Here is a 17531-nt window from a genome sequence, read left to right as displayed (position 1 = left end):
TTTCCCTGTGTGTGAGAGAGTGAGTATATATGTGTCGTCGGTGTATCGGTGTGGCAACGTCTTGTCGAGAGCCGAACTGCTCAACGTAGCGCTGTATCTCACAAATGTTCCCCCGTGTGTCTGTGACTGTGTCTGTGTCCGTGCGGATGCGAGAGTGTGCGTGTATCTTTGTATCTTGTCGAGAGCCGCGCTCAACGTAGCGCTGCCGCGCGAGACATGACGGTTAGTTCACTTCGATAGCTCTACGAGTCTGCACGTGAATTTTCCCTGGTCTCTCTTGTCCGATTCTGTGTGTCATGTCTGTGTTTTGAAATTTCTCAATCAAATCTCTCAGCCAAAAGCAAAAGCAAAAGAATCTCAAATCGGAATCGGAAACGGGAACATCATCGGAATCTGACAATCAGAGTACTTTTTTATCTGTGACTTGAGACCAACCAGCAACCAGTAACCAGTAACCAGCAATAGCAATAGCATTCAGCACTCATTAGCAACATCATCCCAGAGCCTTGCTATGATCTGAAAAAAAAGCGAATTTCCCCGCAAACCGAATACTATTTTTTATTGGCCCACGAAAAGTGCCAAGTGTTTAAAAAGTGCTATTAAAATATATTACAACCACAATCACAACCACAAAAACAACAAAAATAAAATAAATAATAAAAAGATCCCAGAGATCCTATCGAGTAGATAAATTTTGAATTAAAAATATTCAAAGATTTACGATCCATCATCGATCCATTCGCCGCGTTGACGTTGCCGCTGACGTTGCCGTCGGAATTTTCGAGGGCCGCGAAAATTGAAGACTTGTTGAGCGCCAGACGCTGCTGGAGAGGAGAGGAGTCGCCGCTGTCGCCGCCGCTGCCACTGCCACTGGAGGTGCCACACCATCGCCCAGTGTCGCCGTCGCCGTCGGTGCCATCGTCGCCCCTCGTCGCCAATTGGAATATTTTTGCGCCTGCCACGTACCCCGTAAAAGACTTCAAGACGGTTGCCTCACGGTTCGAGTGGAATGAGCATAGGGACACTGGTCTTCCTTTCGATCGATCGGTGTACAAAGTCGTTAAACTGAGCCCCAACTTGGAGCCCTACCCCGCCAGCGTGGAGGGCCTGAACAGCCCCAGAGCGGTGGGGATGGCCGCAACATCGTATATGACGCCGCCCAGCGGTGATCTTGACATGGCCCTCGGCGGCGGCGGCGGAGGCGGTGGCTATCACACATCTTCGCCCCGCTCGGCCGCCGATGCCGGCGAGATGAAGTACATGCAACACCATCATCATCATCATGCAGCAGCCGCAGCGGCAGCCAGTGCCCATCACCAGTTGCCCTCCTCCCCGTCGCCCAATGGCCAGGGAAACGGCGGTGGCGGAGGACTGGGCGGATTGGGTCCCGGTTCCGGTCTGGGCTCATGGAGCGCCTTGCATCCCGATCCGTGGTCGTTGCCCACACACCACACGCACCACCATCCCGCCGCCGCAGCTGTGGCCTCGGCAGCGGACACCGTCAAGCAGGAGATGTCCCAGCATCTGTCGCAGCAGACACGCATCCAGCAGGGCATGGCCTCGCCCTCGCCCCATGCCGCCTGGCATGCCCCACACGCCGGCCACTACGCCCCGACTGGCGGCTCCCCGTTGCAGTACCACCACGCAATGAATGGGATGTTGCACCATCCGGCACATGCGGCGGCGGCCGCGCACCACCAGAGTGTGGCGCCACTGCATCATGCACTGAGGGGGGAGTCCCCCCAGCTGCATATCCATGCACATCACATGGGCGGCGGCGATCGGGACGCTATCAGCGGTGGCGAGGAGGACACCCCCACATCCGATGATTTGGAGGCATTCGCAAAGCAGTTCAAGCAGCGAAGGATCAAGCTCGGGTTCACACAGGCGGACGTGGGCCTGGCACTGGGCACCCTCTACGGGAACGTCTTCTCCCAGACGACCATCTGCCGCTTCGAGGCGCTGCAGCTGAGCTTCAAGAACATGTGCAAGCTGAAGCCGCTGCTGCAGAAGTGGCTGGAGGAGGCAGACTCCACAACGGGATCGCCCACATCCATTGACAAGATCGCCGCCCAGGGGCGGAAGCGCAAGAAACGCACCAGCATCGAGGTGAGCGTGAAGGGTGCCCTCGAGCAGCATTTCCACAAGCAGCCGAAGCCATCGGCACAGGAGATCTCCTCGCTGGCGGACTCGCTGCAGCTGGAGAAGGAGGTGGTCCGCGTGTGGTTCTGCAATCGCCGGCAAAAGGAGAAGCGGATGACGCCACCCAATACCCTCGGTGGGGATATGATGGACGGAATGCCGCCGGGGCACATGCACCATGGAGGCTACCACCCACACCACGATATGCACGGCAGCCCCATGGGCACCCATTCGCACTCGCACAGCCCCCCGATGCTCAGTCCCCAGAATATGCAATCGGCGTCGGTAGCCGCTCACCAGTTGGCGGCTCACTAGCAATCAGAAATCCAGGAGTCGAACTCAGCTGCAGCTGCGTCCACTCCTGCATCCCTTAATAGTCTTAGCCAACAGCAACAACAACAGCAACAGCAGCAACAGCAGCAGCAACAGCAGCAGCAGCAACAACAGCAGCAGCAGCAGCAACAGCAGCAAGTGTTGCAACATCAGCAGCAGCATACACCGAACACACCGTCGTCGAGTGTGGGATCATCGGCAACGATGACCAGCCAGGTAATGTCGCCGCAGAGTCCGCTGGGCAGCTCCTCCGCTGGCAATCAGACTAGCAACAATAACAACAACAGCACCACCAACAACAATAATAATAATAACAACAACAACAACACGGAGGAGCAGGTGAAACACCACCAACAACAGCAGCAGCAGCAACAACAGCAGCAGCAACAGCAACAACAGGCCTCCAGCATAGCAGCCGCTGCAGCAGCCGCCATGTACATGGATCCCATGCGCTACCAGCATCCGCATCATCCCCATCCGCACCAGCATCCGCACCTGAATCCCGCCCACCATCCGCATCTGTTCCATACGAGCGACCAGCTGCAGCATACCCATGCCCAGCACTTGCAACAGGCGGCCGCAGGCGTCGCCTCCTCGGGAGGCAGCAGTTCCCAGCTCTCCCCCGGAGCCGGCAGCAACAGTGGCCTGCCGCTGCAGCCGCCGAGTGCGGCATCGCCAGGCTCCGCCTCGAGTGTCCTAGGGGGGCATCTCAATCTGAATGCCCATTCGGCGGCGGCGTTGCATCAGCACCACCACTACCAGCACCACCATCACCAGCAGCACCACCACCACCAGCAGCAGCAGCAGCAGCTGCACGCACGCCGCCTCTTCGAGCTGAGCCTCCAGTTTGGGGCCGCCGCAGCGCCCGGTGCAGTGCGTCACTTCAATAGCTTTGGTGGTGCTGGCGGCGCCGGTGGGGAATAGCATTCGTCGGCCGCCTGGTTTGGCTACGAGTCCTCCTAGGACTCGGTGTCGAACGGGTGGCCGCATTTCAAGCGTGAGCCGCAGCCGTAGGAATCAGCTATAGAAATCGGGAAATATATATAGAATACATCTAGTAGAAGGAAGGAAGACGGATCTAGGGGAAGAATTCTCAATATTTTTTTTTTTACCAGTGCATTAATCTGTGTTAAAACTTCAGCTAAAAGGAGGAGCAGAAAGCAGGAAGCAGGGATTCATTTTTGAGGAGAGAAGGAGCTGCCATCCACAAACAATTTTTTTTTAAAGTTTAAAAAACTTGAATTAAATCAAATTAACTAAATTTTTTCATACATATGTACATATATGTAATGAAACTACACGCAATTCAAATCAAACGTGAAACCAAGTGATGTTGTTTTAAAATTTAAATAAACTAAAACTAAAAATTAAAAACTAAATGACGGAAGAACGGAAGAACGGAATGGAAGGAAAAAACAAAACTAGTTAAAAGTGCGACTCGAGTGTTAAAAAACCAAAAAGACAAAAATCAAATTCCTCAGCTGCTCTCCAAAAGCAACAAAAGGTAAATCCAAACACAGTCCACAGATACTTTTTTTTTTACTATATACTGTGGCGCGGTTTAAAGATACAAGAAACACCACACAACACGAAACACGATCGAATGTTCTAGCTAGGGTTTAAGGTTCTTAAAAGCAAGCCCCGTGTTTATATATATTATATATATATAGCCAGTAGATTGTACTCTAAAAACAAAAACAAAAACAACAACAACCATCTTTATAATCGAATAAAAAAACGTAGAATTTAACGCGCGGCGAAACAGAACGAACGATGAATCGAATCGAATCGAAGAATCCCCAAAAAATTTAAAAAACAACCATCTGTAAATAAAATGGAAAACAACTTAAAGTTAAGTCATATTTCTTAGCTTTAAATGCAATTGTAGAATTTTTTTTTTTAATAAACAAAAAAAAACTTTGAAAAACCATATGAAATAAATACAACAAACATTTATAAAATATACAAATTGTACGAGTAATTTCTAGGCGGTAATTTTTAACGTGAATTTTAGTTACTTAGTACAGTACTCTCTCTCTATAAGCAAGAAACCCCCAGAAATATAGCTAAATCTTAAAAACTAAATAATCGAATAATCGAATAATCGACTATGAAACAATGCTAAATATATAAATTGTAATATATAATAAATTGATGTACATTCCAAAAAGAAAAACAAAAGAAACCTAAATGCGAAACGAATGAAAATAAACACACATGGAAAATATTTCAAGAGCAGCAACAAAATAAACGAATAAATGTGTAAAAAAATAAAAAGAAAACTAAATTTTTTTTTTATAGAACATAAACACACATATATGCCACGAAATTAATGCATAATTTTGTTCTTAACTTTAAGCAAAATTTCCTTTACTTCTTTTGGGTGTAACTTTTTTTTAGAAACTTAATTTGTCTGTTTTTTTTTTTTTTTTAAATGGTATGTTGAAAACTATTTTTGTGAAGAGAAAACCGAATATCTAAGATTTAAGCCATGCCCTCAATTGTATATTAAATTATAAATTATATATCGTACAGATAGATATATATGCTATACCGAACGGAAGAAGCACCAAGTCAACAAAAACAAAAAGAAAAAGCGGTGCACATTCCACCCCCACAAAAACCAAGAAAACCAAGAAGAAAAAATGAAAAAAGAAACCACAACAAAAAAAACTCTTAAAAATAAAAAAGAATATTATTCGAAAAAAACAAACAACCACATCCTTTTATTATGATTTAATTAGCAATTGAGTTTTGAAATTTGGTTAACAGTTTACGAGTCGCTTAACAGGGACTTTTACAGTCTCCTTCATTTGCAGATATTACGTTTACGATTCGCGATTCAGGATTCAGCGATAGGGCGTTTATATAGTATCAATGGAATATGCGTTAATTGCGCGTATTATTAATTTCCTTTTGTTTGCTTAAAGTGTTCGAAAAGCCATTAAACAATTAAGTGGCGGATATTATAATGTGAGATTGCCCCCCTACCGTCAGTGCGAATGCAATTGGCAATTAACTAAAGGAACGCCCCTCCTCACGGACATCTCTCGGACATCGGACATCGGAAATCGGAATTGGGAATCGCTTTTGTTCAGAGATCGTTGGGCCAATAAAAAAGCGTGCCAGTTGGGGGAAATTACATTTTTATAAGGCCTTAACTGATGCGACTCCGGTCTGTAGGATCAGCGCTGTGACGGATCATCACAAAAGATTGACGTCAATTGGTGTGGCCATAAGTACTCGTAAAATGTGACAATTCCAGTGATTTACACGGTCACTGGTGCTTTCATTTTTTGGTAATTATCAATGGTTACTGATTTCGGGGTTAAATTAGAATGATTCTGAGATTTAGTAGACTTTACTGATAACTTAGTTAGAGATTATCCATAAGCTAAGATGGACTTTAAAGTTACATTTAAAGATACTTTTTTCATTCTGGATGACAGGAATTTTAATATATATTTTATTGGGTATTGGGATTTGGGTTTCGATTGTATCATTTCCAAGAATTAAGCACTTTAAACGATCATCTGATGTCTTCAAAGTTCTTAGTATTTACTTGTATAATTTTAAAAAATATTTCGCTATATCCCTAACGTTAATCATATCTGCTCCTTCTTGTAACGCTATCAGCTGAAACTGAAAACAAAATCATAAAGTACCATTAAAACGGTCGCACATTTTGTCGTCTGCACATTGCCCCCGTGGCGTGCGAGAGGCGTCGCATTGTCTCCATCATTGGCTTCTAATGTGCCGCACGCTTTTAACATTTAATTCATAATTTAAATGCATATTTCATTTTGATGTTGATTAACAATTTCGTACATCCAGGCGCTCGCAATAATATTGGTTAGTAATTCTGCATAAAAATTGCATCAGCCTCTGTAAATATATATATCAAATGTACATATATCCTCTTGCCTGCTCTTTCCCCCTCGACAATTCGAAATAAATTCGCGTAATTGAAAGCCAGTTTTAGGCTTAAGTATATAAACAACAATCGAACAAAACCGAAACAACAAATAATACCAATAATAATATGTATAATACATATATTTTATACAGAAGCGCAAGGTGCAATGATTTTTATTTATGCGACGGCAAGGAATGTTTTCCGAATGTCTGAACCCTTGGCGCGTGGTTTATAATGTTTCAAATAAACAACAAACGGAATGAAATTACATGAAAAAATAAATGAAAATTACATACATACATATGTACATATGTACATAAATATGTGTATATCAAACGCCCACGCGATGCGGCTGCATGCACTTGAACAATATCTATGGAAGATATACCTGCCCCTATATATCCATTAAATATCGTGTATATAATTATATTCTCTCTCCTCCCCCTCTCTTTGCTCTCTTAATTATTTTCTAACAAACGAAAAAAGACAGACAAAAACAACAAAAAAAAAAGACAGCGAAATGGGAAATTTAATGGGGAAACAACATGGCTGCCTGCCCACAAGAGCCTCCTACTATTCCATACGTTTATCTATTGCCACCTGCCATTTTTGGGGTTGTTGAAACACTCGCACACACATATGGGGCATACACTCATGAAACGCATATGCACACACCCACCTACAATAGATAAAACCTGCCCCTCGGGCTATATAAAGTTTTTTTTTTTTTTTATAGATAGAAAACGCGCGAAAGAAAAGGTTTTTTATTTCCACGCTGGAAATACTCTTTAATTTTATGAGAATTTATGGGGAATGTTTGAGGGGATTGTCTAGTATTTGGGGGTTAATTAGTCACTGATTAATTTTGGGCTAATGCTAACTGAAATATAAGTATTTAAATGTTATTTTTTGGGTATTTAATGGGTGCTAGATGTTCCATCTAATATTGAGTGTGTTCATTAGAAAAGTTCCATATTCCTTGCATTCTCTAGGGCTAATTTTTGGTTGAATGCTTCAGGGATTGTCTATAGGAAATCAGAGAAATACCTTACTGAGGATGAATCATCGCTTTAATGGGGTCTAAGGGCTTTAACTGACCTGAGAAGTCGCATTAAAAAAGAGTGCTCTACTAAGGAACGTTCTGGTTTTCATATAACTTTCTGAATCGGTGTTTTAGTGGGGCTTTAGGTTTGATAAAAATATCAACTTAAATATTTATATTTTCGGGGTAATTTAAGGGAATTTGGGGAAGCCATTTCTCCATAGCATGCCGATGATTAACCTACACATTTCCCGTTTACATCCCCATAGGCCTGGTCTTTATTTTCCTCGAAAGTTTAATTACCGCACATTATAGATAGAGCACCTACCTTTGCTGTTAAAAAAGCACATTCCACATATAATATTACTACTAATATACGAGGGCAAATTGTAGTTTTCATTGGTTTTAATCGTGGCCCCGTGTGCGTGCCAAGTGCGACAGTGGAAACACCCCCTATACCGCAGCACACCCTCCGATGCCCTCCCCTACCCACCCTCCTATATCATCTATTAACTCTGTAGAGAGAAACCCCTCCTCGAGGCATAAAATACCGACATTTTCATTATTATTTTCGAGTGGAGTTGTATTTTTTGTTTTTTTTTTTCGCGTGGCAAAGCAATACGCCGTCGCACCGCCGCACTGCCGCCGTGCTACCGTGCCGCCTGCTTTTGTTGTTGCTCGGGTGTGCTTTTTGGGCTGCGTGCATACAACCGTGTCAATAATTACCCGTGGGACTGACACGACCAACGAGAATCATTCAAATGTTGCAAAAGCAGCAACAGCAACAGCAGCGGTGGCATCAGCAGCAGCAACAGCAGCAGCAGCAGCAGCAGTGGCAACAATGGCTAAAAACAAAAGCTGGAGGCAGAAGCTGAAAGCAGAAAGCAGAAGCAGAAGCTGAATCCGAGGCAGAGACACGGCGACACAGCGACAGCGACAGAGTAATGGTAACGGAGTCGGAGACGCAGTCGGCGGTGGCACAATGGCCGGTACGGGGGACGGAGGACGGGGGCGGGTCGGGGCATATGGCCATTGTGGTGCCGATGCCTCTGTGCCACCTCTCTGGCTCTCTGGCAAAATGGCTGACACTACGAGTAGACGAACGTCACCCAAAACTCTGGCCCCTGACGAGAACTGGGTGACTGACTCGCCGCTGACCAGCCAGCCATCCATCAGGAGCGGACTGTGGAAAGTGAAGGTGTTCTCTGATTTAAATTCGGAGAGGAATACGAGACAGGGATGTTAGCCTTATCAGTGTGGAGAAGGATTCTTGATGTAAGGATTGACCATTAAGCTGGAGCGTAGTAGCAAAAGGGAGGCGTTTGACTAAGATGAATCAGTACATTCTTTTTTGGGAGCTCCATAATCGAAGGAACCCTTGAAAACTTCTAAAGCTATCTGTTCTTTATATCTTAGGTAGAAAAAGATCGATGCATCCATGGGTATTTATACTATCTTTCTACTGCGAGGGATACAATCTTCTCCGAGGGATATTTTCCGAGCCCCATAATCAAATCAACCCTAAAGCGTACGAATCCGCACCTGTTTCTTCAGCTGGAGGAGGCCTTTGCTTGGGCGTTTGGCTTCGGCTGGGCGACTTTTTCACTGCCATTCATTCGGAGTGGAGTGTCGGGCATGGGGATGGGGATGGGGAGGGGGACGGGGACCCGGACCCTGTGCTCATTATCTATGCTTCCTTTGGGAATTTTCATTTTCTTTTTACCGCCGCTCGCTGCTGCTCTTATTTCTGTTCTGTTTTCTGTTCTTTTCTGTTCTGTTCTGGCGACCGTGTGCGTTCGTGTGCGACAGTTCCGAAAGGAGAAAAAACAAAAGATAGACCCCGACAACGCCTCCGCCCCCACCCGATAGGAAGTATACAAATTTATATACTTACGATTCTCCCGTATAAGTATATTTGTATCTTTAAGTTGTGTATTTCGTTCCGAGAGCAAAATCATTATAAAACCCTGCACTAATTACAAAATTTATGACCTTTTGACGTAGCCAGTCTCTCGAAGTCAAAAGCGTTGGAAATCTTTTTTAACAACCCACAAAAAAAAGTGATCGAGTGTACGAGTGTTCGGAGTATCTGTATCTGTATGCCTCCTCCCACAAGCGATGTGTGGAAAATGCAAGTGAGCCACAAATTGGGAAGAGACACACGGGCGAGGGAGAGGGGAGAGTGAGAGTGGTTGCGGGTGGTGCAAAGTGTCTCGTGGTGCGGGGGTTGCCGCTACGACACCTTCGACTGTTGCACAGGCACTTACCGAGAGCTGATCAGCAGATACGACACCTAGACGCAAATAATGCGGGCATCCCATATATGGTAGATCATATATGGCAGATCATCGTTCTGCTGCGGATTGAGTGAGAGAGAGAGGGGAGCCAAGAGTTTTGAAGGTAGAGAAAGGATTACATTAAGGCTTGACTAAAAAAATAGAGCCTTAAGAATATTGTAGTCCTAGAAATTGGTGGAATGGTTTTCCTATCCATTCCATACCATTATTTTCGGGAGACAAGCAAGTACACATATTATTCTTGGAAAACGAATTAATTCACACCTTTCGTTCGATAATGACATGATTAAATATTATGAAATTTGTAGATTGTTGAAGAAGAACAAACTAAATTCATATTTGTTGCCCTTTCGTAGCACTAGAACATAAAAATTGTATGAGCAAAAGTCTAGGAATTTTCCTATATTAATGGGACTATGCTTGCTTGAAAGATTACCAACTATTTTACAGTGAAATTTCAATGGAAAGTAGGCCTAAATTGATATCTTTAGGATCTACCTTAGTTTTCCAGAGACATTTTCTATGAAAATTAATGACTTATTCCATAGCTTGTTCTACTAGATCTTTCTTTCAGTGAAATTATTTTTATCAAAATTATAGAATTTCATTCTTTTCTGTAATAGAACTTAAGCTCAGAGCTTTGTATTGGTTTTCCAGTGATTTTTGAATCCAAATCATTCACCTGCTTTCCAATACTCCATCGCATACCCTCGCTGGCAATAACCCATCCATAGACCCCAAGACACAGCCACAGCGACAGCCACAGACACAGACACAGAATCGGCTCTGAAACGAACAGGCAACAAACAAACATCTCCTCTAATAAGCAAACGCAATTGATGTCTGAACCATGACATTGTCTCCTCTCCGGGTGGCTCTCCATTTACGTCTCGTGTGCAGTCTCGGGTTTTAGCTGTTGAAAATGCGCGAATTATTAATGGCTTTATAAGCTGGTGCTGCCACTGCTGCTAGGGAGGCTCTTTGGCAAGCAAATTGGCAACCAAAAGGCGGCCCACAGTGGGAGAAAGAGAGACAGGTCCAAGCCCGAGTTCGATTCCAAGTCGGAGTCGGAGTCTGAGTCCGAGACCGCCGCCGCCACCGCCGCCGCCGCGATCAAGCGGCGCAGTGTCAAAGCCAACCACTTTGCGCTGCCTCTTTTTTTTTCGCTGTTGTTTGCACACATTTTTAACGTATAAATAAAAAGGCAGGCAGGCAGGCAGGCGGGCAGGCAGTCAGCTATGGGTGTGGGGTGGGGCTGGGGCTGGGGCTGGGGCACAGAGAAATAGTTAGTGTGGAGAACTGTGGGCCACCCTGGCCCCAGGTTTCGATACCAGCAACAACAAAAAATTGTGTTTTTCTCACACACAATTTTTGTGCAGACAGTCGCAGGCATCGTCGACGTTGTCGTTGTCGTCGTCGTCGTCGTCGCTTGACATTTTGGCAAACGTCTGTCCGACCAAAAACCGACAACAAGGTCGCCCAGCGCTCAAGATAGCTATCTCAAAGCAAATAGTGGGCAAAATGCACTGAGAGAAATTAATAGGAAATGGGCAGACACGACGTTTAAAGGGGATTCTCAAAGGCTATACTCAAAACCTGCGAAAAAGTGCCCGAAAATGCCTGTTCGACTGGGATCACTTGGAGAAGGTTTGCCAAGCCTTTCTATGCACACAAAGGATACAAAATTGACTTGTCCAAAAGATGCCTAAACTATGTTTTTTTTATTTAGATATTCTTCAGTGAACCACAAATACCCATCGATTCATCTCTAAATTCAAATGCATTCCTCTCAGTGTGGCTCAGGTGCAGCATACAATTTCAAAATTTGAATTTTATACGAGTACGCTGCAAAAAAAAAGGCCGTGAACGAATGCCAGCGGCATGCAACGGTCAAGTGCATGGAGAGCAGCCACTGCCACTGCCACTGCTTCTACCAACACCAGCTGATGCTGCCTGCCGCTGCCGTTGGTGCCATAAATCTCTTAATGAAAACCGGCAATAATCTTTTTGCCGACGGACAAAAACCGAGCACAAAAATAATACAGAATATACCCGCAAGTGAAGCGCGAAAAAATGCGCAAAAGAATTAATAAACAAAGTTGTGGGGCATGTCGGCATGGAGTCCAGGCTCCTGCTCTCCTGCCTCGAGTCTAAGTTCAAGTCCAGATCCAGGTCCAGGCCCAGGCCCAGGAGGAGTACGAGTCTCCGTTCCGAGTTATTTGCTGCGCATGCGCGCACGTGCTTGCTGCCTTAATGCGCGCAAACGCAGGAGGAGAGATGTCGACGTCGATGTGGATGTCGATGCTGATGCCGATGCCAATGCCACGGCGGCGCTGTCTCCGCTTCAGTCTTCGCGTTTTCCGTGGCCGCACGTTTTTCCACTCGCGCTGCGCATGCGCATCATCAAAAGACAAACAACGGCGACGACTCCGACTCCGACTCCAACTCCGACGCCGACCGCGACGCCGACTCCGACTCATCAAAGCTGTGGCTATGGCTGCATCGATACTACCTCCAGATACATTTGCATTTCTAATTTTGTTTCTCCTTCCTTCTTCTTCCCTGCATTTTTTGCATTTGCAATGCAACGCGTATGACGATGACGATGACGCCGCCGCAGTGGCTGCTTAGGGCGGTGGGCGGTAGGTGGGGCTTGTAGGCGCCGCTTGAACGTTTCCTAGTGTTTACATCTGCTGCCCCATGCACTGCTGCTGCCTGACCTCCACAGCTGTTCAGAGAAAAGAGAAGGAGAAAAATGTTGCAGAATTTTAAGTGAATAAATGAAGGTATTCCCAAGGAAAATAAGTGGTTTTCTAGGACTGGAGACTTATAATGTGACCTAAATGGATGGGACTTGCGAGTGTCGCACGGCAAAGAAATGATAAGTATGCCTTTCGGTTTGGTGTTCAATTGGGGATAGATTTTCCCCACAAGTACTTGAAATCCATACATTTTGTGGAAAAGCTATAGCTATTGGATCCAGAAGAGAGTGCTACCCTCCCTTTCCTCCTATTTTGCATCTCTATGCCGCAGCCCAGACGTCGTTATACTTTGATTAGATGCAAATCTTTTGCCACAAAAAAGCAACCAAATAAAAACCGAATAGACCTCCCAGCGATGATCACTATTGTCGTCAGGTTGTCTAGACTAAAAAAAAAAAAAAAAACAATAAGACAAGAGCTGACAGATGGATCATGGGTCCAAAAATATCCATTGATTCAGCTGTAACTTTTGAGAGGTCGAAGAAGTATCTGATGTTTTGTAAACGCATTCGAATGGATCTATGGAATGGTTTTTGTTGGCTTTCGAAGCAATTTGACTACCGAAAAAGTATTAAACAAAAAGCTCTCTCAGCCAGCACCAACACCAGCAGAAAATCAATACAAACAGAGGCAAAAAAAAAAACAAAAAAAATATTAAATGTTTAAATATTTGCAAAAGAAATCGTTGGAGCCGAAGAGAACTGAAAACTGAAATAAAAAACTAAATAAAAACAAAAAAAAAAACCAACCTTTGGCAACGCGGTAGCCATAAATCAAAGTCGCGTTAATGAAAGCGCAATTAAAACGGGCTGCCGACGCAATGGCCTGATGGACGGGGGAGGGAGGGCAGGGCGAAGGCATATTTGGGCCAGCTTAAAGTGCAGGAAATTAAATTTTATGATGCCGAGAGTCGCATTGGCAGCTAAGTTGGCCATTTGTGTTGGCCAGGCCCAGGCCTAGACCTCCAGCCGTAGCCGCAGCCGCAGCCGCAGCCGCGGCCCAATGCAATTGTTGTATGTAGTTGCCGCGCCGCAGCCGCAGCCGCCGTCGCCGCCACCGCCGCGTCGACTGCAGTTAAATTTTTGCAGTCTCGTCGAGCTTGTAGTTTCTTTTGCCTGTCTGAAAAGTTGCACAAGGTTGGCCAAAAGCAACAGCAAAAGCAACAGTAACAAGCAACAAAGCGAGTCGCGCCACGCCACGCCACGCCGGTTGACGGCTGCGAAAACTTTTATGCAGCGCCACTGACACCTACACACAAAAAGAGCTCCAAAGAGCCCCCAAAGAGCGACCATAACGTAAGCCTGCCTGGCCAGACTTGACCTACAAAATGCGCTGCGTCTATGTACGTCGTCGCTGACTCTGACTCTGACGCTGACGCTGTCGTAGTCATAGTCGTAGTCGTCTATGATTATGGCGCCCTGGGCGTTTCAATGCGACTTTAGTCTTGGGCTCTCTGACCAGAGGCTTTGACAAAAACAACAACAACAACTGCAGCCAATTGGTGGCTGGCGGGTGACGTCATGGCCGGATCTAGATGGATTCCTTCCTCCAGACAATCAGGCCTTAAAAGAAAACAAAACAAATTTACTCGTTAATGCAAGAGCCATGATAAATCGCTCACTGAAGAGTTGGAACAAAAAAAAAACCGCTTAAGCACCCAGAGGTAAATCTTTGGCTGGGGCTTCTACTTATCAAACACATTTTTTAAAGTTTCTAAAATTCTAACCACAAATTGATGGGCAAAGCTATCCCAACTGCATTCTATATAGTCCATATATAATCTGATTCGAAAATAAGGAAATGGCACAGGAATGTAGAGGATAATCGAACGCTTGGGATTCTTAAAGAAACGTTTTTTGTATACGATGGCAGATATTCAAAAAATTCATAGAAAATTCAGTAGTATTAGAAGACTTCCTGGGAAAGTATTTAAAAATAATATGGTTGTGCCCGGTGTTGATGTTTTATAAATAAAATTAACCCCAAGTACCCCTAAGGAACGGTTTTTGTTTATAGAATATAATATATAGAACAGTCTGCATAGAATTCTGATGAATTTTGACTAAGGAATCAGTGCAGTTCTGATGCATTTTCAGAGAATTCCAATCAGTTATGACGAAAAAAAAGAACTTTATTGAAATATGATAAACGATACTCACTGGATTCCTAAATTTTCTATTGATGTTATTTTTTTAAAAAATTCTCCAAAGAGCTTAATAAATAGGTATGCTCCAGATATGTATATATGTATATTTTCGATAATATAAGTCCGAAAAGTGTATACAAAATTGAAGGAAATTAATCTGTAAATATCCTTAAAACATTGTTCTCAATATTCACTCGTAGGAAATATGACAGTAGTAGAATTCAGTAGCGCTATAAAACGTCCGCCAAAAAGCCATTTAAACTACTCTGAAACCGTATCGATTCTGGGAGCCACTCTCAATACCCCACCAATACCCCCGCACCGCAAAGGCTATAAAAATTTCAGCAATTCACACACAAAGCTGCTTAATTGAAATCAAAAAGTGAAAAAAGCTGAAAAAAAGCAACAACAAAAAAAAAAATGAAATCAAGAGAGGAGCAAAAACCAAAAACAAAAGTCGAATGCAGTACACTCGTACGTATGCGATATGCGAGTCGGTTGGTAGGCCGTTTGTCTGTCGCCGGTCGTCGGTCGTCGCCTGTTTGGCTTACTGACCATCAGCTTCATTACCATTAACCAACTGTGGCCACAAATCATGCATTTAACGCCTTCTTAACAGCCTTCCCTGGGAGCCACTGAGACTGGGAGCTGCGATTGGAAGTGGAAGTGGGAGCAGCAGCAGGCAATGCGACTGGGACTGCGACTGGGACTGCGACTGCGACTGGGATGTGGCGTTGGCTGTGTAGCGCCTGCAATCAAAACTGGCAATAAGCATGCAAAACAGCCACAGCAAACGAAATGAAATGAAATCAAACTGGCTGCTGCTGCTGTTGGTCGAGAAGATGAGGAGGAGGTGAAGGAGGTGGAAACACTGACCCTGGCAGTGGCTGATCTTTTTTCTCTCCTGTGGTCAGGTGTAAGTCCAAGGCATCATCACCTGTATTTTGCAGGCGTGTCTGTGTGTGTCTGTGTGTGTCTGTGTGTGTGTCTGTATCTGTGGGTTTATTGAGTTGTCAGAGGCAGCAGCAGCAGTCGGAGCTGGAGCTGGGAAGCTGGAAGCCTGATGAGCTGTTGATGCTGCTGCCTGATCGTGCCAGTTGACAATTACACAACGAATGAATGGAAGGAGCGGACCAGCTCTGAAGAGGTGGCACAACTCTGCTGGAGAGTCGCGGGAATCTCTGGCCTAATGGAGCGATCGTTGGCCAATTTTATGAGCATCCTCAGTGGATGGCAATTTGGCTACCAGTTGGCATGAATGAAACCAAAGCTGAAGCTCTGCAGAAGAAGACGCCATAAAGATAAAGGAAGGATTTGCTAAGTGGACTGTGGGCCTGTCTCTGGGTTTTGGCATTCTGTCAGCTTGTAAATCATCATCATCATCTTTGACCACAAAACGAGTTAATTCATGGTGTAGACAAATCAATCTATCAGATTATTTGACATTAGTAATTTGAAATGAAATACGAGAGAGGGAGTGCTTTTATCTATGATTATTGAAGGGTCTATCGGGGTATAATAGCTATGGGAGGGAGTATGACAGGCAGGAAGGGCGTATAAGTGTATAATCTATCTCTAAATACGAGTAATTTTAGGGAAAATCGTCTCTTGGAATATACAACCTTCTCCATAGGGTATTCCATTTTCGGTCTTCTGTCTGGACATCACGCCCCTCTAGTATCGCTTTGTCAATGGCCAAGAGACAACTCAATCACTGGCTCGGACCACTCAATCCATCAGATACTTTTAGCATAAACACAATTTCGGCAAAAAACACACCTTTATGGCTTTCTGTTGTATTCCTAGTATTATCGATTTGTGACTTTGGATCATCCTTTTAATCAGAGATTCACTTAATTTTCAACAGAATGAAAAATAAACCATAGATCATTGGAGACGTCTCTGTCTTTCCATCTCTCTGTTAAAGACCCAAAACCAAAGACCGACCACAGGCCACAAAATTAGCCGCTCGTAAAAAACCTGACACAGGCGCACGTGCCGTTTTCGAAATATACTCAAAAACTCCGCGAAACATACAGGAAAAAAAAACCTACAAAAATCCGAAACGCCTCACAGCAACAACTACGAAAAAAAGCTAAACGGCTAAAACCCAAAGCCCAAAAACAACTCCAATGCAGCGGCAGAGACAACAATAATTTCACTACAACAAAAGCAGCAAAAACACTGTCATAAATACCTTGTTTCTTGTGGCTGTTGCTGTGGCTGTGACTGTGGCTGGGGCTCCTAACCGAGTGTCTCCGCTCCACTCCGTGTATCTCCGTGTGTCTCTGGTGGCCCGTTGACAATTTTGCGCCAAATTTATTAACCAGAAATTGATTGGCCCAAACGGCAATCATCTATGGCCGGAGTATTGTGTGTGTCTCTCTCTATCGACTTCATAACTTACTATTAGCCAAAAACCGATTGAAAAAAAACACGAACAGAAGGCTGCGAATCGTAAGATACACTCGGAGATCTTCTGTTTCTAGGGATATCCTGATCAGAGTTGGATCGATAGCGGTTGAAAGACGTTAAGGGAGGACTCGTTATGGAGGGAAAAATCCATTTAATATACATTTCTGAGCCTGTATGGGGATATGGTGATTCGGTGTCCGAAAATAAGAGTTTAAAGGATGGAAATAACCTACCTTTATCAACTTTATAAAAGAGCCCCCTCGATTACTCTTAAAAAATCCTTCGCCTCTTCATCAGAAACGTCTCCATGGAATCGTAATGCTCCCCTCGCATAGAGTATAACAAGATTGAATAAAAATAAACTCAAAGTTTTATCATAGTACCTCTCGTTTGTGGGGTTTCGATAACGCGCTGCTGTGGTCCGTTGAAATTTCGCATAATTATGATGCCTATAAATTTGTTTTCTTTCATTAGTCCC

The 17531-nt window shown here is 44.5% G+C and overlaps 1 protein-coding gene across 1 annotated transcript; it reads left to right on the top strand.

Annotated features, from left to right (window-relative positions):
- Nucleotides 1-218: 218 nt before the first annotated feature.
- LOC108152876 (POU domain protein CF1A) lies at nt 219-5053 on the top strand. The gene is given in 1 exon segment (XM_017282507.2): nt 219-5053. A coding segment is annotated over 1 exon segment (2268 nt). The 5' UTR covers nt 219-1131; the 3' UTR covers nt 3400-5053.
- Nucleotides 5054-17531: the final 12478 nt, after the last annotated feature.

The sequence above is a fragment of the Drosophila miranda genome, chromosome XR (genome assembly GCF_003369915.1).
Source record: "Drosophila miranda strain MSH22 chromosome XR, D.miranda_PacBio2.1, whole genome shotgun sequence".
In the NCBI taxonomy this organism is placed as follows: Eukaryota; Metazoa; Arthropoda; class Insecta; order Diptera; family Drosophilidae; genus Drosophila; species Drosophila miranda.
Note: the sequence above shows the minus strand (reverse complement) of the source record. Positions and strands in the feature narration are given on the sequence as shown.